The sequence below is a fragment of the Carassius auratus genome, unplaced genomic scaffold, assembly GCF_003368295.1.
Source record: "Carassius auratus strain Wakin unplaced genomic scaffold, ASM336829v1 scaf_tig00215844, whole genome shotgun sequence".
Taxonomy (NCBI): domain Eukaryota; kingdom Metazoa; phylum Chordata; class Actinopteri; order Cypriniformes; family Cyprinidae; genus Carassius; species Carassius auratus.
In genome coordinates, this window is record NW_020528270.1 from 606,214 (window position 1) to 629,009 (window position 22,796).

Below are 22,796 nucleotides of genomic sequence, written 5' to 3' on the forward strand. Positions count from 1 at the left end.
GGTTTGTCTGTGAAACGTTGAGGTACCATTGTAGTAGTTTTTTGTGCATTTGAATGTCATGGTAATGTACAACACAAAAGCCCCTTTCACACTGCCATTCTGGCAAATACACGGTAAAGTGTTCCGGCAATTGTTCCTGAGTCGCTAGATTGTGCACTTTCACACTGCCAGAGATTACCCGGGATATGTGCGTGCTTTCACACACAACCCGTAAAGGTCCCATAACGACAGGTGACATCAGGGCGTGATGTGTAATGCACGAGTCAAAAACTTTAGGCACGTTATACTTTCACTTAAGCTAGTGAACGCTCTCAGCGTCAGTGCGGAAAGTGAGGAACTAACTGATCTCTGCTTCATTATAGTTTGCACATATTTGTTCGTCGCGAACGTTGATCTTCCTTCAAAACAGTCGGTAAAAGAGTCGCACGGCATTGGATCTGGCTTTTGTTCACACAGCGCTCGTCCCGGGTCGAACCCTGCAATGTTAGTAGGTCCCCAACCCGGGTTCAATGCCGGAATCAATCCTGGGACGTGGTTGCTTTCACACAGAAGGCGACCCGGCAATGCTCCGGCAATATGTTGGGTCCGAATTTGCAGTGTGAAAGGGGCTAATGTATCTTACATGTAACGTTACGTGGAAATGCATTTAAAAAAAAAAAAAAGTAAATCAAGGCATAGGCCACGAAGTGTTGGTCAAATAGCACATTAGCGGACCAGAGGGATTATATAATTTTTTCCCCAGAAAACTTCTTGCACATGATATATTCAAGAACCTGTATCTATGTAAGTTTATTTTTAAAAAACTTTCCAGGGCCTTGACATTTTTTCCAGATTCACAAACTTAAGTATTTCAAGGAGCCGTAGTGTGTTAAAAATTAAGAACAAAGATACTGTGGTGGTAGCCAAGAACAAGCAGGAGAGTTGTGGGGGAAAAAATGGTTGATTTATTCTTTAATCAAAACAATAACAAAAATGTTAATCAAACCCACAGAAGCAGATATATCAAAAGTCCAGTTTAACATAAATCTTACAAGTTCAACTAAAATAAAGGAAAAATAACTGAATTGAAAAGCAGGCCTAAAAAAAGAATAAATCTGCCCTGCTAGCAGAGTAACAATACAATGGAAGAAATGAAATCAGCCCAGATGATCAACCGACTGACTGGGTAGCACGAACAACCTTTAAATATGTAACTTCTACCAAACAAAAAGCTTCACAACAAAACATGCATTTTAACATTTACTTAAATGTTGGTGACTCATGGAATGTGACCATTCACTCAATGGCCAGAGACTCTAGGACTCAGGTAAGGTACAAACAAAGAAACTTAAGAAGTGTGCACCCTTCTATGTTTAATAAACTATTAAATAATCTTTACTGTGTGTGTGTTTTACTTAGCAGGAACATTCAATAAACTTAATGAACAAATCTAAATATAAACACTATATATACTAACTCCTAAAGCAACTGTATTACAACAGTTTTTAAGTCAAGAATAGTGTGATTTTTCTCTTTGCACTTTGTTTTGATTACCCTTACAAAAAGTTATTTCATTTTATTTTTTGTCCAAATGTTACAACAGTTTTTTGTAATTTAACAAGTTTATTTTCAATAAAAGTCAAGAATAGTGAGTGATTTTTCTCTTTGCACTTCATTTTATTACCCTTAAAAGAATAGTTCACCCAAAAATACAAATTGTCATCGGTCTGTCAATTCTGCCATTGCGCTTTATTTATTTATTCAAATTCACTTTGGACCAGCAAATGTTTGGTTACCCATATTCTTCAAAATATCTTCCTTTTGTGTTTAGTGTAAGAAAGAAATGAATACAGCTTTGGGACAACATGAGTGAGCAAATAATTACAGAAATTAAATTTTAGGGTGAACTATCCCCAATGACAGTAGACTGCATATTAAGTTCCATCCCTTTAAGACCAGCATGCATCTAATTTACAAGTGCGCATCCATTTTTCTCTCAACTGCTTACTTTCATTTTACACAAACCATCTGAGTATATTTGTAAACCTTGTGTTTTGACAGTATAAGCGCAACAGATAATTTAGTTCAGCGATCAGGCGCTGTTTGACAGGCTTTTTGGTGAAGGTGTACGCAACGCTCAGAAAAAGCATACATCAGACCAGCGCATGAATTAAAACATTTAACCAGCACATAAAGCTTTAAAGAACATAAGCACATAAAAAATAATGTACTTTTGTGTCTGCGAATAAGTGCAGAGACCCGTGAGAGTAACTCTAAAGCAGAGTTAACACTGATGTGAATGCATGTGATGTTGTACAAAAACAGACAGAGACACCAGAACTGCTAGGGTTGCCACCTTCAATACAGAAAAATAACAGACGCCTGGGGGGGGGGACGCCCCTCAGGGCTACGATGACCACAGGTCCGATGATGTGCCAGTGGTGGTAAATCACAACTTAAAATGTTTTCATAAAAATATTAATTGCTTATGAACTTTAATAATTGTATAAGGTGCCGTGAACAGATTTTTGATCAAATATTTGTCATTGTTTGCAGACAAAACCATCCAAACAGTGAAACCACATAATATATAACCAGTCTACTAACATTTAAAAAAAATTTTTTATTATTTATTATTATTGGTAAGTTAATCTATTTTATATATTGTTAATTCTACAGTAGCCTATTGAAGAATGCAATCATTTAAATTAGTTGTTTATTTGCTTCAATTAGGCAATATATTTTTATTATTAAATATATCTATCTTATCTCTTATTAAAATAATGCTTATGGGTCTGACTGTACACCTTAATCGTAATAAACAAATCGGTAACACTTTATAATAAGGTTCATTAGTTAACTACATTAATTGTGCCTGATGAAGACCTGAAGGTCGCAACGTTGCTTGAGCTTAATTAAATTCCTCTGGAGCAGTAGTTCTCAGTGTGCAGACTTCACTTCTTTATTTGATTAACTACATTAATTAACATTAACTAATGATGATCTGCACTTATACAGCAATTGTTCATCTTTGTTCATGTTAATTCCCACATTAATTAATACTTTATTAAAATCTTGTTAATATTAGTTAATGCACTGAACTAACATCAACAAACAATGAACAGATTTATTTCTATTAACTAACATTAACAAAGATTAATAACTGTAACAAATGTATTGCTTACTCATTGTTAGTGCATGTTAGTTAATCCACTAATGTTTAATAAATGAACCTTATTGTAAAGTGTATGAATGTTGTTCTCCCGAGGCATGCTGTCACACATCTGACAAGCCACCGTGCGAAACAGAGAACCCTCGCCGACAAATTGTGCTTTACACACTTTCCAGCCAAGGATTTGATTCTTCCCAATTTTGTCGGTCCTTTGCATCCGCTTTCGTTTCAGCTCTGGACGCTGGGGGCGTATCTTGATCAGCCTCCTCCATTCTTTCAAATCGACTCTCTGACAAGAGACCCGCCCTCCTCTGACTCAGATTGGCCGTGAACCTGAAACAGACCAATCAATCCACCGATGGCAGTGAGTATTACTCAATCAGGGGCAGAATAGGACAAGTCTTCACAGAATGCCTGTGGGATGATCTGCATGAGATGCTGCAATGAAGACAACACCGAAAATACGGGACAAACCCCGTCCCGTATCGATTCAAAAAGGAACGCGCTACTTTATTCTCAAATATGGGACGATTCCATATTTTAAGGGACGGGTGGCAACCCTAAGAACTGCAGCTGACAATGTACACTGTAGCATGATACTACAACATTTCTTCAAAAGCAGAGTGCAAACGCATTATTATTGTTAATAATCAAAAATTACCATATCACACACCCCTACTTCATTGTTTCACAAAATATTTTGATTGGCTTTACACACAAAAATGCAAAAGGTGTCATTTTCAGATTGATCCACTCTGGGACCTGTTAAGAAAAATTAGCAGTTTCATGCTGCCAAAACGCAGAATCCCTCTAGAGGACACACCAAGAGGATACAAAATTTGTACATGTACATCTAAATGCATCTCTGTTTGTAAGGGGCCTTACGGTGATAGTTTTTTGCATGTATGTGTAGAGCAGATGAATGACTGAAGTGCTTCCCACATTCAGTGCAGTGATAAGGTTTCTCTCCAGTGTGGATCCTCTCGTGTGTTTTCAGGTTTGACGACTGACTGAAACTATTGTCACAGTATGCACACTTATAAGGTTTCTCTCCAGTGTGGGTCATCTCATGCATTTTCAGGTGTACTGACTGACTGAATCTCTTGTCACAGTGTGAACACTTATAAGGTTTTTCCCCAGTGTGGATCCTCTCATGTGTTTTCAGATGTGTTGAATGATTGAATCTCTTGTCACAGTGTGAACACTCATAAGGTTTTTCTCCAGTGTGGATCCTCTCATGCTGTTTTAAACCACCCGCTGAAGTATAAGTGTTTTCACACTCAGAGCACTTGTGCTTTTTTACACCAGTATGTGTTTTCTGATGTATTTTCAAAATTGAAAAATGTGAAAAACTCTCTCCACACAAATAACATGAATATGGCGTCTCCTTTGTATGAACTGTCAGGTGTTTCTTCAGGTCTGAAGCCGTCAAAAATGTTTTATTACACTGATCACATGAGAACAGTTTCTTTCCAATGTGGATGTTCATGTGATTCTTAAGATTTGATGAGCGTGTGAAACACTTCTCACACTGATTACATGTGTACAGTTTCTCTCCAGTGTGGAGCCTCTCGTGCATTTTCAGACTTGATGAATTATTGAATCTCTTTTCACAGTGTGAACACATATAAGGTTTCTCTCCAGTGTGGATGTTCATGTGATCCTTAAGTTGTAATGAGCGTGTGAAACACTTCTCGCACTGATTACATGTGTACAATTTCTCTCCAGTGTGGAACCTCTCATGTATTTTCAGACTTGATGAACTATTGAATCTCTTGTCACAGTGTGAACAGTTATAAGGTTTCTCTCCAGTGTGGGTCCTCTCATGTGTTTTCAGGTCTACTAACCTACTGAATCTCTTGTCACAATGTGAACACTTATTAGGTTTCTCTCCGGTGTGGGTCCTCTCATGTGTTTTTAGATGTGACGACTGTTTGAATCTCTTGTCACAATGTGAACACTTGTAAGGTTTCTCTCCAGTGTGGATCCTCTCGTGTGTTATCAGGTCTGTTGACCTATTGAATCTCCTGTCACAATGTGAACAATTATAAGGCTTCTCTCCAGTGTGGATCCTCTCATGTGTTTTCAGGTCTGTTGACCTATTGAATCCCCTGTCACAATGTGAACACTTATAAGATTTCTCTCCAGTGTGGATCCTCTCATGTTTTTTTAGATGTGACGACTGTTTGAATCTCTTGTCACAAAGGGAACACTCGTAAGGTTTCTCTCCAGTGTGGATCCTCTCATGTGTTATCAGGTCTGTTGACCTATTGAATCTCTTGTCACAGTGTGAACACTTAAAAGGCTTCTCTCCAGTGTGGATCCTATCATGTGTTTTCAGGTCTTTTGACCCATTGAATCTCTTGTCACAGTGTGAACACTTATAAGGTTTTTCTCCGGTGTGGAACATCTCATGTGTTTTTAGATGCGATGGGTATCTGAATGTCTTGTCACAGTGTGAACACTTATAAGGTTTTTCTCCATTGTGGAACATCTTATGTGTTTTTAGATGCGATGAGTATCTGAATCTCTTGTCACAGTGTGAACACTTATAAGGTTTTTCTCCAGTGTGGATTCTCATATGTCTCTTAAGGGTTGTTAAGTGTGCAAAACTATTTCCACATTGATTACATGTGAAAGTTTTCTTGGCTCTGCTTTTCTTTAGATCTTTCTGTTTGGTTTGAGAGCAACTCAAAGGTTTTTCTCCAGTTTTTTCCTCAACTTCACTCCATTTTTTGTTCTCCTCACCTTCATCAATAAACTCTGAAATAAAAGCAAAAACAGTTCACTTGTCAGTAATTTGAAAAAGTTTGTTCTTTCTGATACAATTTTATAAACTAAACCTTCCTGCAAATATAAAAATATATTTTTAAAAACATTACATACACAAACACCATGTTTCTACAAGGAGAACTATTCAATATGTTTCATCAACTACAACATTAATACAACATACTTTTTGTTGAAAAAAAATTGGCTCCATTTTTATTCTAAAGATTGGCTCTAAAACTACTTGAAACTTTATAACTGCCAGTAGAAGTCGTAGTTGTGGGGAAGTCGTGGCCTAATGGTTACAGGGTTGGACTCCCAATCGAAGGGTTGTGGGTTCTAGTCTCGGGCCGGACGGAATTGTGGGTGGGGGTAGTGCATATACAGTTCTCTCTCCACCTTCAATACCACGACTTAGGTGCCCTTGAGCAAGGCATCGAACCCCCAACTGCTCCCCGGGCGCCGCAGCATAATTGGCTGCCCACTGCTCCGGGTGTGTGCTCACAGTGTGTGTGTGCATTTCGGATGGGTTAAAATGCAGAGCACAAATTCTGAGTATGGGTCACCATACTTGGCTGAATGTCACTTCACTTTTTTTTTTTTTTTTAATCTTCTACCCCAATTTCCCCATTGGCCTCTGACCATCATGGCCTCCTAATCATCCCCATACATTGATTGGCTTCACTCTTTCTCCTCTCCACCAATAAGTTGTTGTGTTTTTTGGGCGTTCTACCACAATATGGCTTCTGTCGCATCATCCAGGTGGACGCTGAACACTGGTGGTGGACGAGGAGATTCCCCCTTTCATATAAAGCACTTTGAGTACCCAGAAAAGCACTATATAAATATAACGATAACACTTTCTATGAAGCGTGTATTTATAACACATTACAAGGGTATTCTTAAGACATTTTAATGAATGCATAATGCATTATAATATGTGCTTATATTGTTAGTTTGTCTTTTACATTTAAAATTTAGAAATAAAAGGCATTTTTATATTATTTTATATATTTAGTCCTCAGGCTTGAATGCTCTGTTTGAAGGGGCGTGTCTGCTGTGAGACTCAAAGTAAACGGCAACAGTTGTGATTGGCTGAAATCTTTGCATTTAAAATGCGTATTACATCTGTAACCCTTTCTCAAATACTTTTATTATGTTTTTTTTTTTTACTATTACAGCTGTCGAGATTAACGAATCATGAAAGTGTTGATTATATAATTATTATAATACTCTTTTCCAATCACATGAAAGGCTGCAGTGATGAGCATTGAGTAGACCCAGGGCTTGTTTTACACCTATCAAAATTTCTAGCCACTGGGGGACCATATACAGGATAGGAAACTCATATTAATGAAAACAAAAAACAAAACAAAAAACAAAGTGACATTTTATGCCATATATTATATTTACTTATTTGTGGTTATATCTTTTAAGAGTATGATGATTTATAACACAATGAAAATGTTGCATCCATGGATTATGCAGGTGCTGGTCATATAATTATAATATCATCAAAAAGTTGATTTCACTAATTCCATTCAAAATGTGAAACTTGTATATTATATTCATTCATTCCACACAGGCTGATATATTTCAAATGTTTTTTTTTTTTTATTTTGATGATTATAATTGACAACTAAGGAAATTTCTAAATTCAGTATCTCAGAAAATATGAATATTACTTAAGACCAATACAGAGAAAGGATTTTTAGAAATCTTGGCCAACTGAAAAATATGAGCATGTACAGCACTCAATACTTAGTTGGGGCTCCTTTTGCTTGAATTGCTGCAGCAATGCGGCGTGGCATGGAGTCGATCAGTCTGTGGCACTGCTCAGGTGTTATGAGAGCCCAGGTTGCTCTCTGCATTTTTGGGATTTGCATATCGCATCTTCCTCTTCACAATACCCAATAGCTTTTGTACGGGGTTAAGGTCAGGTGAGTTGGATGCCAATTAAATACAGGGATACCATGGTCCTTAAAACCAGGTACTGGTAGCTTTGGCACTGTGTGCAGGTGTCAAGTCCTGTTGGAAAATTAAATCTACATCTCCATAAAGTTGGTTAGTGGCAGGAAGCATGAAGTGCTCTAAAACTTCCTGGTACACGGCAGGGTTGACCTTGGACCTCAGAAAAAAGAGTGGACCAACACCAGCAGATGACATGGCATAGGGCTGGGTGATACAGAGCAAAAAATATATCCCGATATATTTTTCTATATCTCGATATACGCTATATATAGATATCTTTACAGGAAAGTAATAACCCCCCAAAAACTACTACAATATTATATATATATATATATATATATATATATATATATATATATATATATATATATATATATACACACACACACATTATATATATACACAGGTCCTTCTAAAAAAATTAGCATATTGTGATAAAGTTCATTATTTTCCATAATGTAATGATAAAAATTAAACTTTCATATATTTTAGATTCATTGCACACCAACTGAAATATTTCAGGTCTTTTATTGTTTTAATACTGATGATTTTGGCTTACAGCTCATGAAAACCTAAAATTCCTATCTCAAAAAATTAGCATATCAGGAAAAGGTTCTCTAAACGAGCTATTAACCTATTCATCTGAATCAACTAATTAACTCCAAACACCTGCAAAAGATTCCTGAGGCTTTTAAAAACTCCCAGCCTGGTTCATTACTCAAAACCGCAATCATGGGTAAGACTGCCGACCTGACTGCTGTCCAGAAGGCCATCATTGACACCCTCAAGCGAGAGGGTAAGACACAGAAAGAAATTTCTGAACGAATAGGCTGTTCCCAGAGTGCTGTATCAAGGTACCTCAGTGGGAAGTCTGTGGGAAGGAGAAAGTGTGGCAAAAAAACGCTGCACAACGAGAAGAGGTGTCCGGACCCTGAGGAAGATTGTGGAGAAGGACCGATTCCAGACCTTGGGGGACCTGCGGAAGCAGTGGACTGAGTCTGGAGTAGAAACATCCAGAGCCACGTGCACAGGCGTGTGCAGGAAGTGGGCTACAGGTGCCGCATTCCCCAGGTCAAGCCACTTTTGAACCAGAAACAGCGGCAGAAGCGCCTGACCTGGGCTACAGAGAAGCAGCACTGGACTTTTGGACAAATTTTGCATGTCATTAGGAAATCAAGGTGCCAGAGTCTGGAGGAAGACTGGGGAGAAGGAAATGCCAAAATACCTGAAGTCCAGTGTCAAGTACCCACAGTCAGTGATGGTCTGGGGTGCCATGTCAGCTGCTGGTGTTGGTCCACTGTGTTTTATCAAGGGCAGGGTCAATGCAGCTAGCTATCAGGAGATTTTGGAGCACTTCATGCTTCCATCTGCTGAAAAGCTTTATGGAAATGAAGATTTCATTTTTCAGCACGACCTGGCACCTGCTCACAGTGCCAAAACCACTGGTAAATGGTTTACTGACCAAGGTATTACTGTGCTCAATTGGCCTACCAACTCTCCTGACCTGAACCCCATAGAGAATCTGTGGGATATTGTGAAGAGAAAGTTGAGAGATGCAAGACCCAACACTCTGGATGAGCTTAAGGCCGCAATCGAAGCATCCTGGGCCTCCATAACACCTCAGCAGTGCCACAGGCTGATTGCCTCCATGCCACGCCGCATTGAAGCAGTCATTTCTGCAAAAGGATTCCCGACCAAGTATTGAGTGCATAACTGAACATAATTATTTGAAGGTTGACTTTTGTATTAAAAACACCTTTCTTTTATTGGCCGGATGAAATATGTTAATTGTTTGAGATAGGAATTTTGGGTTTTCATGAGCTGTATGCCAAAATCATCAGTATTAAAACAATAAAAGACCTGAAATATTTCAGTTGGTGTGCAATGAATCTAAAATATATGAAAGTTTAATTTTAAACATCATTACATTATGGAACTTTTTGACAATATGCTAATTTTTGAGAAGGACCTGTAGATGGCGGTAATACACAGATAAGTCTGCGATCCACTGTAAAGCAAGAAGACGCACCGTCTGTTGTAGATTCAAGATAGTTGCACTGACTGATCGTTTTGTGTCTTTATACATCAATGTATCGTCACAAGCCGTAGGGTTAAATTTGCTTTTCTGTGTGTTTTTTTTTTACTCTTAAAGCCATGGGTCCTAATGACTTCCATTATGTGACTGACAGACTGCATCGATTTAAGTTAAAAATCTTTTATGAAGAAGCGAAAGCGCATCACTGGAAAGGGGGAGGATTGGGCACAATCGTTTTATCTTGATCATTGTATTATCATAATCGTTTTAAGCTGAATTGAAAATAGAAACTAATTTTTTGATTACTGATTTTGAGACCTGTAGCAGGCATCACACTGGAAATGAAATTTAGTGGATACATGTACAATTTATTTGATTAAACATTTGTTTTGTTCTGAATGTTCTATGAAATATTGGCTTGTGCGATTTAAAAATCTTTTAGGTTTTCATTTTATTCAAATATTGAAAATACGTCCCAACATTTCCAGAATTCAGGTTGCAACTGAATTGGATTACAAAAGTTCCTCGAGACAAAAACTCTGCATCAAAGCCTCAAAATATTCCTATGACGTGCACTATATGCGCAGGGATCTGATTTACAGGAACAGTTGTTCAATGTTCAGGAAGCACACCATAGCGCGTCATATATTTTGAATTCATTTGGCACGATGGCGGAGAGTAAAGATGTCCATAAATGGCAGAGAATGTCTAAAGTTTGGGATCATTACATTCTTAAAAAAGAAGAGAACAAGGTGCAATGTGTCTACTGCAAAGTAAACCTGGCATTCCACAGCAGTTTGACTCCAATGATTCAGCATCTGAACCGAAAACATCCACTCCATGCTGTTTCACCAAGCATTGCTGAAACAAGGTAACGTGGCCTAAGCCTATAATTTCAGCATGCATTCACTGCACAGCATTTTATTGAAAATGAATGTATTTCTGCCGTACCAAACTGCAATGAAGCAACTGGTCAACTGCACTTCAGCGCCAGGCACGAGTCAAACGAGCATGCTAACTACTGTGCTCGAAGCACATGCTCTTCCATTGCACACACAAAGGTGCTGGCACATGACGTAGCCTGTATCTTTTTATATCAAATTGAGATACTATGAGCATGCAAGTCAGTTAAGGCATGAAGTTACAAAAAAGGCGATTAAAGCTTCTTTAAACCTGTGCATGCATGAAATGTTATACATGAAAATGAGTCACATTTATGACGTTAAAGAGTAACTAAAATCTAGACCAACTTTTTTAATTAATGATCTGTAAGAATGGGGCTTTATTAGTGCTGTTCATTGATTCAAGTAACTTTTTTGGCATTTGAGTATAAAGTGTTTTAATTCTACAATATATGGTGTAAAAACATCTGAGTGCTGCCATCTTCAGGTGGAACGGTGGCTACTGCAGTAGATTTTTCCTATTGGATGTTTGCGGTGGCAATGTACTGTTTGAGTACATGAATTACTCCGGGATATTGGTTTGTTTGAACTCAGAGGGAGTGTCAGCCACATTAAAAAAGTTAACAGCTTAAGTCATTTGTGGATTAATGCGTATTAGAGATGCGATCCATTTAAAACGATTCCGTTTGATTTGGTGAACTGAATGATTCGTTCGCGAACCGGATATCCAGACTGCTTTGTTTTGAACTCTCTCTCACAACAGACACGGAAGAGAAGACAATGCTGAATAAAGTCGTCGTTTTTGCTATTTTTGGACCAAAATGTATTTTCGATGCTTCAAAAAATTCCAACGTACCTTCTGATGTCACATGGACTACTTTGATGGTGTTTTTCTTACCTTTCTGGACATGGACAGTATACCGTACTCACAGCTTAAATGGAGGGACTGAGAGCTCTCTGACTAAATCTAAAATATCTTAAACTCTGTTCCGAAGATAAAAGAGGGTCTTACATGTTTGGAACAGCATAAGGGTGAGTTATTAATGACATAATTTTCATTTTTGGGTGAACTTACCCTTTAAGAGCCACAAACCTGTATATTAAACTATTTTATTTTAGGTACACTTGGGTAGCCTACATTAAAACAGAACCTGGCTCTAATTTTCAAATGCATACAATTATGTTAAACAAATACAAGTTTAATGCAGGATGAAAAATGCTTTGTTCTTGTCCACAACACTATCGTCGGCGTCTTGCTTACGACATCTAAAATGCTTCCATACCTCTGACTTTTTATCTGAAGGTGGCATCATCGTCGACAAAGCACCTGAAACCCTTTAAGCCATCGGTTCTCAACCTTTTTTCTCGCGGGCCGTGCGCACATTAAGTCACCAATACAACCCAAACTGATTTATAATATTATAGACTAAATATTATGATATCTAATCGATTAGATTCATTGATATAAATAAATAATTCTACTACACATGATTCTGTTGGGAGCTGAACAATTTTGTGAAATTCGGCTCGATGTAGTAACAGCACAATGAAGTTGCGATTGTAAAGCCTGTATTATACTTTCCGCATGAGCAATCCGGACGCAGACCGGCGTTGACAGGGACTTCTTCTATTTATACTTCAGAAAGCGCATGCTTGTCCGCTCTGCAACAAACACGTGAACAAACAATTGCCCAGAATCATTGCACATCGCTGTCTTTATATTCTTTATTGACGGATTGCACAGGTTCAATTGGCAATGGACTTGTTCACACTGTCAAAACACGTGCAATTGTGCTTTTGAAGACTACGGACCACACGCACCTGTCCGCGTTATCGTCTGCTCAGAGCCTCTCCACACACTCTCCGATGACGATTTTTACGTCACGCCTACCTAGCGGTCCATAGCGGACTCGCGGAAAGTATAAGAGGCTTTAAGATGCGACTGTAAGACGCGCACGGGAGCATGACTTGACGCGCGACATTGCAGAAACTGTGCGTTCACAAATAGCCTATGTGTATCCAAATATGGAAAGCACTTTCGAATTTAATAATATGAGGTTTTCTCCAGAGATGTTTTGCCACATTTCTTCAATTAAGGATGATTGCTGCGTAGTATATGGTGTTTCCATTTGCTTGAACTTCTTCAAGTGAGTTTCAAAAGTTGTGTTTGTGTGTTTGTGTTCAGCATATGGTGGGCCACATTTGAATTCGTGACGGCCGCAGGTTGAGAACCACTGCTTTAAACTGAATGAATGAATGACAGGTTCATTGGTAACATCGCACAAGGCACATAAGAGGGTGACATCTAGTGGAGAAGATTTGTAATTAGATTAACGCTAATCTTGCGTTCAATGTCTTCGGAAATAAATATGGAAAAAAATCAATTCATGGCCTTTGAGAATAGATTTTGAATTGACAACATTTGAAAAAACAATTAATCGAAAAATATTTTTTTTTACCCAGCCCTAATCACGGCTATCAAAGTGAATGTGTCTATATGAATAGAGAGAGTGGATTATTTACTTTATGGCACATTTGTGTTATTACCATCTGTCTAAGTGGCCATCAGCACATCTGCACTTATTTGTATCATAATTCATTGTAAATGCTGCATTTCTAGCAATCTCTGGATTTTCTGTAACTGGTAAACAAGTTAAATCTTTTTTTTTTTTTCTTGTTATTCTTAAATTATTCTTATTAGGGTTGTAACGATATACCGGTATGACGATATACCGCAATATAAACATGTACGATTATCGTACCGTGTACATTTGCTTATCTACGACATTGAGAGAAAATAACAAACACAGAATCTCACCTGCGCCTAGGCAACAACGTTCCACCTAAGGGGCAGTTCATATATCGCGCCTGAAACACGTGGAAAATGTTAGACATGCTGCTTTCTGATTTTGTCCCAAAGCCTTCTGGCACTAGCGCTCTTGAGGCATCTGCCATTGCTAAGCAACAATGACCCGCTCTCTCCATGAAGAAGTGGAAATTTCAGCCATGGATAAATGAATTTGCAACACTAAAAATTGCTTGCAGTCGCTCTGCTACTATATCTATTTAAAAATGGCTATCCACATACAGCTATGATCAGCTGTTCCTTCATCTTGGCTGAGCTTTCAATGTTGTTAAGGGAAAGGTGAGGAACATGACCTGCGGTGCGCTCGCGGCATTATGAAAAGTTGAGATGTTTTTAACTCGCTGCGGTGCAGAGGCGCCTGGAAAAAATGAGTGCGTTTGCTACATTTGAAATAACGAACTTGAGCGCGCAAAGGACGCAATACGTGAATGGCCTTTTAACTGTTCTATTGCTTCACCCACACTTACAGCGGAGACAACATCAGAGACAGAGGCCATTATCTCTAATCTCAATCCCACGTCAAAATATGAGTTAAAATTGGCACTAGTAGGCCTATGGGAATACTTTTTGTATAGAAAAGACGAATGCTTATTTGTCCTTGAAGGTAGACACAGCTTGCAAAAACTGTGGTCGGAAAGCGGCTGCAAAATGAGCAAGCGCATCGAACATGTTTACCTATTCAGAAAATCATCATCCCGTGCAGATACAGCTGTGTCCCATTTATAATTTAAGGTTAATGCATTATGATTTCTGTGATGCGTAGTGAAGCACAGAATCCAGTCATGACAATGAATTTACAGCTAGCTAATTATTATTTTATTAATGATAAATATAAGTTATTAAACTAATAAATAATCAATGGTAAAATTTTCTTGTTTTTGATTAATGAAATTTGAATAAAAACATGCTTTCAAATAATTGTCAATAAGAGATTAGCTGCATTTCCACTGTCGGGCCAGTGCGAGCCAGGGCTTAAAGCGGGCCGGGCGGGGCTCATAGCCCCGGGCCAGTAGCACGAGGCCAGAATAGCGCAGGGTTTCCACAGTGGAGCTTGAAGCACCGCTGCACGTCACTAAAACACGCCCTTTACATGCCTCTCAGAACAACGTCATGCAAAATTAATCACACATAAACACACTTATTTCTATTTTATTTATTTATTTATTTTTAATGCTTATGAAAATAGCCTGCTTATACAGTCGAGTCTGTTTCTGTTTATTAGCCACAGTATAGCCGTCATATTTAGAATGAATGATATCTCTATTTTTATAAAAGCTCCCGAACAAAAAACATTATTAGGCTATATTCTTTTATGATAGGCAACGTGAGATAAACTCTCGAGACGAGGCTTGTGACAGATAATATAAGTTACTTAATAAATACACGATTGTGATAGAGAATAAGAAGCTGACGTCTGATTTCTTCAAGCGGTCATATTTGCCATGTTTACTATGGTAACATGTTTAGCGTGCATATCTTTTTCATCGCTTATATTTCTGCCTTATTTAGTGATTATAATCCACATTGGATCAAGTTATTTCAAACACTCGCTTCTGACTGAAAGAGAGTTTTGAGCTCGACTTATTTAAAAAAGTGTTTAATGCTGGTGTTAAAGCTGTTATCTTTCTGAAATGATCCGCAGCGCAGACTCGCTATTTTTATAAAAGCTCCCGAACAAAAATCACTATTATATTTTGATGATATGCAACGTGGAGCTAAACTCTTGAAACGAGACGACAGATAAAATGTTACTTAATAAATACACAATTGTGATAGAGAATAAGAAGCTGACGTCTGATTTCTCCAAGCAGTCATATTTAACATGTTCACTATGGTAACGTTAATGTTAAGCGTGCATAGTCTTTTACATCACTTATAAATATTTCTGCCTTGTTTAGTGATTATAATCCACATCGGATCAAGTTATTTCAAACACTTGCTGCTAACTAAGAGTGAGTTTTGAGGTCAACTGATTTTAAAACGTCTTTAATGCTGGTGTTAAAGCTGTTATCTTTCTGAAATGATCCGCGCTGACGCTCTCTAGACACGGAGAAACTCTGCCTTTGTTCGTAACCCCTCCTCTAGCCCCAGCTGGCCCGCTTTGGCCCAAGGTTTTCGTCGGGCCAAAAAACCCTGGCCGTTGGCCCCGAGGAAGCCCCGGCGAGGCACGATCAAGCCCCAGAAGTGACTGTGGAAACGCGACTGGCCCTGGCACGCACTAGCACGCCCGGTCTTAGCTCGATAGTGGAAACACGGCTAATGATCGATTAAGGCTGAAAAGGGTTAACTGATGTAATGTTGGGCTTGGTGCGGCTCATGCACAGAACACGTGCGAGCGGCTGTGAGTTACATTGACCGTATCATCATTCATTCACAGTGTACTAATTAAGCTTTTAATGTGATTTAAACTTTAAAAGTACATTATAATAGAAAAAACACAAAAGTCATTCAACATGAAAAACAATAGAAATGTAGTCATTTCATCAGATAACTGCATTCTGCAGGGCTGCGGGACTTAGGACAGATAGACTATTCATTCCTACAACTTGTTAATTCGTTTCTACTACTTATGGACAATTGCCACAAATTAATGTTTCGTTAATTTTGTTCCCTAAATAACCCATGATTTAACTGAAATAAGGGAACAAATGAATAAATCGAACAAATTATTAATTCATGAAATCTTTTATTTCCCTTCTCATGTTTACCACACACAGTAGCCTAAGAGATGCGATTAAAAGTGAAAGATAATTAAAATAAACCTGCGAAATTAGAAGATTTAAGAAAAGAAACCGGTAAACCAGAACAAATTAAGCCACATTAATGAAGGCTATATCTCGAACGGCAGAGGCATGGTCATCTAACATTTTCCTAACCCTGTGTTTTTTTTTCTCTCTCTCTGTCTCAGCTGTTTCGATCGCGTCGGAGCCTGGAGAACATGTATATTCAGGCGATTCAAACTTACATCGCAGTCTGTTCATTATCAAAATAAAATACAGTCAACTAAACATTTAAAATGTTACACTGGTCAGTTTAAATAGACCGTACACCGGTCCTCTCTGCTGTTCCAAGGATGTTTTTGCTCATATGAAGAGGATCATCTTTTCTGTGTATGTGCAAATGTGCAAGTAGTTTACATTATAAATAATAGTTTAACATTCAGATACATTGCGAATATGGAAACATTTGGATTTGTGCCGAATGAGACATGAGCAGTAATCTCCAAATAAATCTAGTCAAAGCTGCGCTCGCTCGCCTTCGTCTACACGCACGCGCTGTCATGACCTAATGCACTGGTTGCTTGATTTTTTAAAACAAATAGGCTAGGCCTACCCGAACGCAAAAATTCTAAATCTGACATTTTCTAGAACAGAGTCCAGCAGGATCAAATTAATGTGAGCAACAGTGTTTTGCTGCAGCAGTGCCAATGAAAGCAGTTAACTCAATACGCAACGCAGTCACATGCGCACCACAGTTACATATGGGATTATTTTATTTCAAATGCCATAATGTCAGTTGAAAACATTGTAATTGTGTTTTAAAATACAACAACGAGCACCACAAAACCATTTAAAGAGGCACGTTCAGCGGTCTCTGTGCGGGATAGGAAAGTCAACAAAGTAAATTGATCTCAAATGTATGGCACTCTCTCTTCATTTTATAAAATAATCCTAATCACATCTATTCATTTTATAATCCTTGTACTAGCATTTTATTCAGACTAAAGCCCCCTTTAATTCAAGTGAGAAAGCGTTTTGTGTGTGTGTGTGTGTGGCTTTATCACATTCTGTCATGCCAGTGACTGCTGCATGCAATAGATCCATTTTACAGCATTATGGTTAACAAATTATAGATAAATTGATTGTTAATTTAAACGACAATCGATTATGGAATTAATCAATATTTTGCATCCCTACTTTCAAACATTTGTTCAACCCCAACCCCCCCCCAAAAAAAGTTTTGATTGTTTACTATCGTGAAACCGTATAACCGCGGTATTTTCTTAAAAGATTATCATACCATGAAAATCTCATACTGTTACAACCCTATCTGGGACATTTCCAAACTCCCTAAAAACTGCAGTTGTTAAGCCCCTCCTGAAAAAGACTAATCTTGATAACACAATTTTGAGCAATTTTAGACCAATATCTAATCTTCCTTTTATAGGCAAAATTATAGAAAAGGTAGTTTTTAATCAGCTGAACAAATACTTAAATTCAAATGGATACCTGGGACAATTTTCAATCTGGTTTCCGACCGCATCACAGCACAGAGACAGCACTCATTAAGATAATAAATGATATTCGCTTAAATTGTGACTCTGGCAAAATATCGTTGCTGGTATTGCTAGATCTCAGTGCTGCGTTTGACACTGTCGATCATAACATACTACTAGAGAGACTGGAAAACTGGGTTGGGCTTTCTGGGATGGTACTCAAATGGTTCAGATCATACTTAGAAGGGAGAGGTTATTATGTGAGTATAGGAGAGCATAAGTCTAAGTGGATGTCCATGACATGCGGAGTCCCACAAGGCTCAATTCTTGCACCGCTCTTGTTAAGCCTGTATATGCTTCCACTAAGGCCCCGTCCACACGGAGACGCGTTTCTGTGAATACGCACAATTTTTTTATCGGATAGGCGTTTCATCCACACGGATCCGGTGTTTTCATAAGGTGAAAACGGTGAAAACGTTATTTTTTGAAACCGGGTCCCAGAGTGGATAAATTTGAAAACGCCGTCTTTGCGTTTTCGTCTGGACGGCTAATCCATATATTTTCTGAAACGATGACGTCATCAGCCCACGTCTCCCCCCAGTCAGACACCTCTACGTCACGTAACAGCAACAAAAACATGAACAAACACTGAACGATTGTCTTTTTATTAACTAACATTAACACTGATTAATAAATGTATTGTTCCATGTTCGTTTGTGTACCACGCGCAACGTTTATGAGCATAGTCCAAGTCTTCTTCTCTGTTTTTAGTGTATCTCTGTGGCAGAATTACAGCGCCGCATACTGGTCTGGCATGTATTCTACATCATTATGCGGTTTCGTGTGGACGCGGATATTTCTTGAGACGAGGAAAAAAAAGATTGGATTGGGGTAAGCACTGTCTCCGTGTGGACGGGGCCTAAGTCAAATAATGAGAAAGAACCAAATTGCCTATCACAGCTATGCTGATGATACCCAGATTTACCTAGCCTTATCTCCAAATGACTACAGCCCCATTGACTCCCTCTGCCAATGCATTGATGAAATTAATAGTTGGTTGTGCCAGAACTATCTTCAGTTAAATAAGGAAAAAACTGAAGTCATTGCATTTGGAAACAAAGATGAAGTGTTCAAGGTGAATGCATACCTTGACTCTAGGAGTCAAACAACTAAAAATCAAGTCAGGAATCTTGGTGTGATTCTGGAGACAGACCTTAGTTTCAGTAGTCATGTCAAAGCAGTAACTAAATCAGCATACTATCATTTAAAAAACATTGCAAGAATTAGATGTTTTGTTTCCAGCCAGGACTTGGAGAAACTTGTTCATGCCTTTATCACCAGCAGGGTGGACTATTGTAATGGGCTCCTCACTGGCCTTCCCAAAAAGACCATTAGACAGCTGCAGCTCATCCAGAACACTGCTGCCAGGATTCTGACTAGAACCAGAAAATCCGAGCATATCACACCAGTCCTCAGGTCCTTACACTGGCTTCCAGTTACATTTAGGATTGATTTTAAAGTACTTTTACTCGTATATAAGTCACTAAATGACCTAGGACCGAAATATATTGCATATATGTTCACTGAATATAAACCTAACAGAGCATTCAGATCATTAGGATCAAGTCAGTTAGAAATACCAGGGTTCACACAAAACAAGGGGAGTCCGCCTTTAGCTACTATGCTGCCCGCAGTTGGAATCAGCTTCCAGAAGAGATCAGATGTGCTAAAACACTAGTCACATTTTAATCTAGACTCAAAATCTGTTTAGCTGTGCATTTATTGAATGAGCACTGTGCAATGTCCGAACTGATTGCACTATATTTTCACTGTTTTATTTATTTTCTTTTTTTAAAGTAATTTTCTAACTGTTTTTAAATGTTTTAATCATTTTAAAAGTTTTAAAATTGCTTGTTTTATTTTTGTTATTTTTTCTTCATGATTATTTTACTTTCTTTTATGTAAAGCACTTTGAATTACCATTGTGTACGAAATGTGCTATATAAATAAACTTGCCTTGCCTAATGTACCACAAACAGTCATTAAATATGAATAAAGACCTAACGTTACCTCCTTGTTCCTCGTGTTTTATTCTCCAGGTTTCTGGTTCCTCTTCTTTTATTTTCCATGTTTCTGGTTCATCTTGTTTTATTTTCCAGGTTTCTGGTTCCTCTTCTTTTATTTCCCAGGTTTCTGGTTCCTCTTCTTTTATTATCAAGGTTTCTGGTTCCTCTTCTTTTATTCTCCAGGTTTCTGGTTCCTCGTGTTTTATTTCACTCGTGTTCTCCTCAATCTCCTCTTTAACAAACACCATCTTTAGCTGATACTTTTCCCGATATATTTCTCCTTGCTTCAAAACGTAGACACGACTATGATTATGAGAATATTACATGTATTAACTAACCTGATATTTTTTATTTACATCAATTCTATTTTCTAACAGTTTGTATTAAGCACCACAACAAAACAACAGACAGCGCTGTGCAACTAATCTTCTTCCTCTGAGGCTTGATGGTGTTTGACAAACACACGTGTGTTTGAGCGCCACACGCTGGACTGGAGAGAGAGAGAAGCGGCGAGAGGAGGAAAATACAGGGAAAATTACTTCGTGAGACGATTTGTTGACTACATATTACTGTCACGTGTTTCCATAGATTATATTACATGCTGCAACGTTGTGTTATATTGAATTAAATATTTGACTAGTTCGTTTTTGTACTCTAATGCTGATCAAACAAGTCAATCATTTTAATTCATCTTCATTTATTTGTGCAGATACTTTTTTAAAAGAAAACAAATCTCATCATTGTCATGTGTAAAAAAAAAACGATCTGCACAAAAAACATGACAAAGTAGTCTTATTAAAAATACTAATAAAATAGAATAAAACTAAATCCGTGGCAAACAATGGCAAAATTGTTAAAGATCCAAAGGAAATAGCAAACAGTGCCAATTTGATATGAATCTTTATAGTTCGTGGTATTTAGAGCAGACAGAGTCCTCATTTCTAGACTCAGTAAATTATCTTAAAGTGATAGAACTTTTTTGTGAAAGCATTGTTACTCCTGAGGAACAAAGAGCAATTAAGGGTTTGAAAAACAACGACTTACAGCTGAGCGGCACAAATTATTTACTGATGAACTTACTCCCTTTTTAACTAAGAGTGTTGCAAAAAAAGGCTTTACCTCCTACATTGCTGCAAGGTAATTTAATTCCTAAACCTAAGAAAGATCTTACCCAGCCGGCATTTCAACATTGATTCACCAGTGATCGATTGACAGGGAGGCTGATTGCATTAAGATAAACACTGTACATTATAAAGATTAAAAATCAAATGACTGGCAGCAATGGCTTTACAATCAACTTCAATAAACTACCACATGCTCAAAATTGTAAAACAACAGTTTTATTTAGGAAACATACTGTATAAAACAGATGAAAATAATCATAAACTTTAACTTGCTGTGTTTGTGCATGGATGTATTGTCAAAAACCTGTTCTTCCGTGATGTGGAGTCATGCTTCACATGCTGGATTACTGCTTTTATCTCTGAGTGTGGTTTACTGGAATTTACTATTCTGTTGACTGGCCCACGACGTACACTGTTTACACTGCTGTGGGGCTGCTGTTGGTGTGGATCCTCCCCGAATGAGTCTCAGGTACACTGCTCGCCAGTTGTTGAACCTGAACGGACATTTAGAAATGGTGAATATCATCTTGCTATCTCCAGTCATGTTGGAATACTGTGACCTAAGTGTTACATACATCGCTCGTCAAGGCGTAGTTTTTCATGCTCAACATCCACCTGTCGCTTAGACCTGCAGGGGTAAATTTAATAACTTCATAGTCGGGGAGCCAAAGTCTCAAAAGCTCAATAAAATGGCTTGAACCTGACATGGTCTGCCATACTCTTTATTTGTGTTTTTTCCTGTTAACTTTGACCCTAAAAACCAATAATTGGAGGGTCTGATAAGAAAAATTAGATTTTTTTCTCAAATCCTCACTGGGTTTGGTAGGCTGTCAATAAATGCAGTCCAGATACACAGAACACATGTGCTGACAACAAACACAGAAAAAATAACTCTTAAAACACATTTCTACATGATTTTGCATCAATTTAATGTAAAACAAATTGGTGTTTTCTCACTTTTTCCAATATTTTCATCTTTACTTCATTGGAAATCAACTATTCCCCCAAGTTATGACATCAGTCAATATGTCATTCTTTTCACCAAACAGTATACTCAGTCCACAGAAAAAAAATCATAAAAATCCTACCAAAATCAGTGGATCTGTGATGATTTCACTAATAGTTGATCAGCTGGTTCAGAATCTCAATAGAATTGAAGGCTACTCTCAAAATTCCGAAAGACATGCTGGATATTGAACAGGGTTTTTAATGTCCTAATTATTAAACATAATGGCCTAGGCATGTTTTTAATTTCAACATAACCCTGTTTTCCCAATGGAAATGTGTCACACAAGAAATATAATACAGCAAAATGACTTTAAATGATTATTTTGTTGCCTCCGATGACAACTATTACAACTTTAATGAAAAAATAGTAAAACTTATTTAAGGTGCAGGTCACTGTGAGGTGGGATAATCAGGAGGGTGGCACACTGCAGATACTGCTCTGGGGACAGACCTTCACCCTCACCACCTGAGGATATACACACAAACACACACCTGTTTTCAAGCGTAAGTTCAATCCTTGAACATCTGTTGGGGTCCCCAGTGCAGAGACATGCAATGCCACACTTCACATTGGCTCTTGCATAGAAGCATCCTCGGGTACACATGCTTTTCTTGCAGCGGCAGTATTGGCTGTGTTTGAGTTCAGAAGGTTATGCCTCTTTCAGTATCATGGTTGCCACCAATTTGC

At 38.1% G+C, this 22,796-nt stretch overlaps 1 protein-coding gene across 1 annotated transcript; it reads right to left on the reverse strand.

Moving 5' to 3' along the window:
• Positions 1-3,050: 3,050 nt before the first annotated feature.
• On the reverse strand, positions 3,051-20,034 carry LOC113096015 (zinc finger protein 271-like). The gene is made up of 2 exons (XM_026261392.1): positions 19,981-20,034; positions 3,051-5,914 (listed from the first exon to the last, which is right to left on the reverse strand). The coding sequence occupies exon 2, from the start codon at positions 5,730-5,732 to the stop codon at positions 4,005-4,007; it is 1,728 nt and encodes a 575-aa protein (XP_026117177.1). The 5' UTR covers positions 5,733-5,914; positions 19,981-20,034; the 3' UTR covers positions 3,051-4,004.
• Positions 20,035-22,796: the final 2,762 nt, after the last annotated feature.

Excerpts from the sequence above, each read along its gene's own strand:
- LOC113096015 (XM_026261392.1), bottom strand. The coding sequence starts at position 5,732 with ATGAGAATCCACACTGGAGAAAAACCTTATAAGTGTTCACACTGTGAC.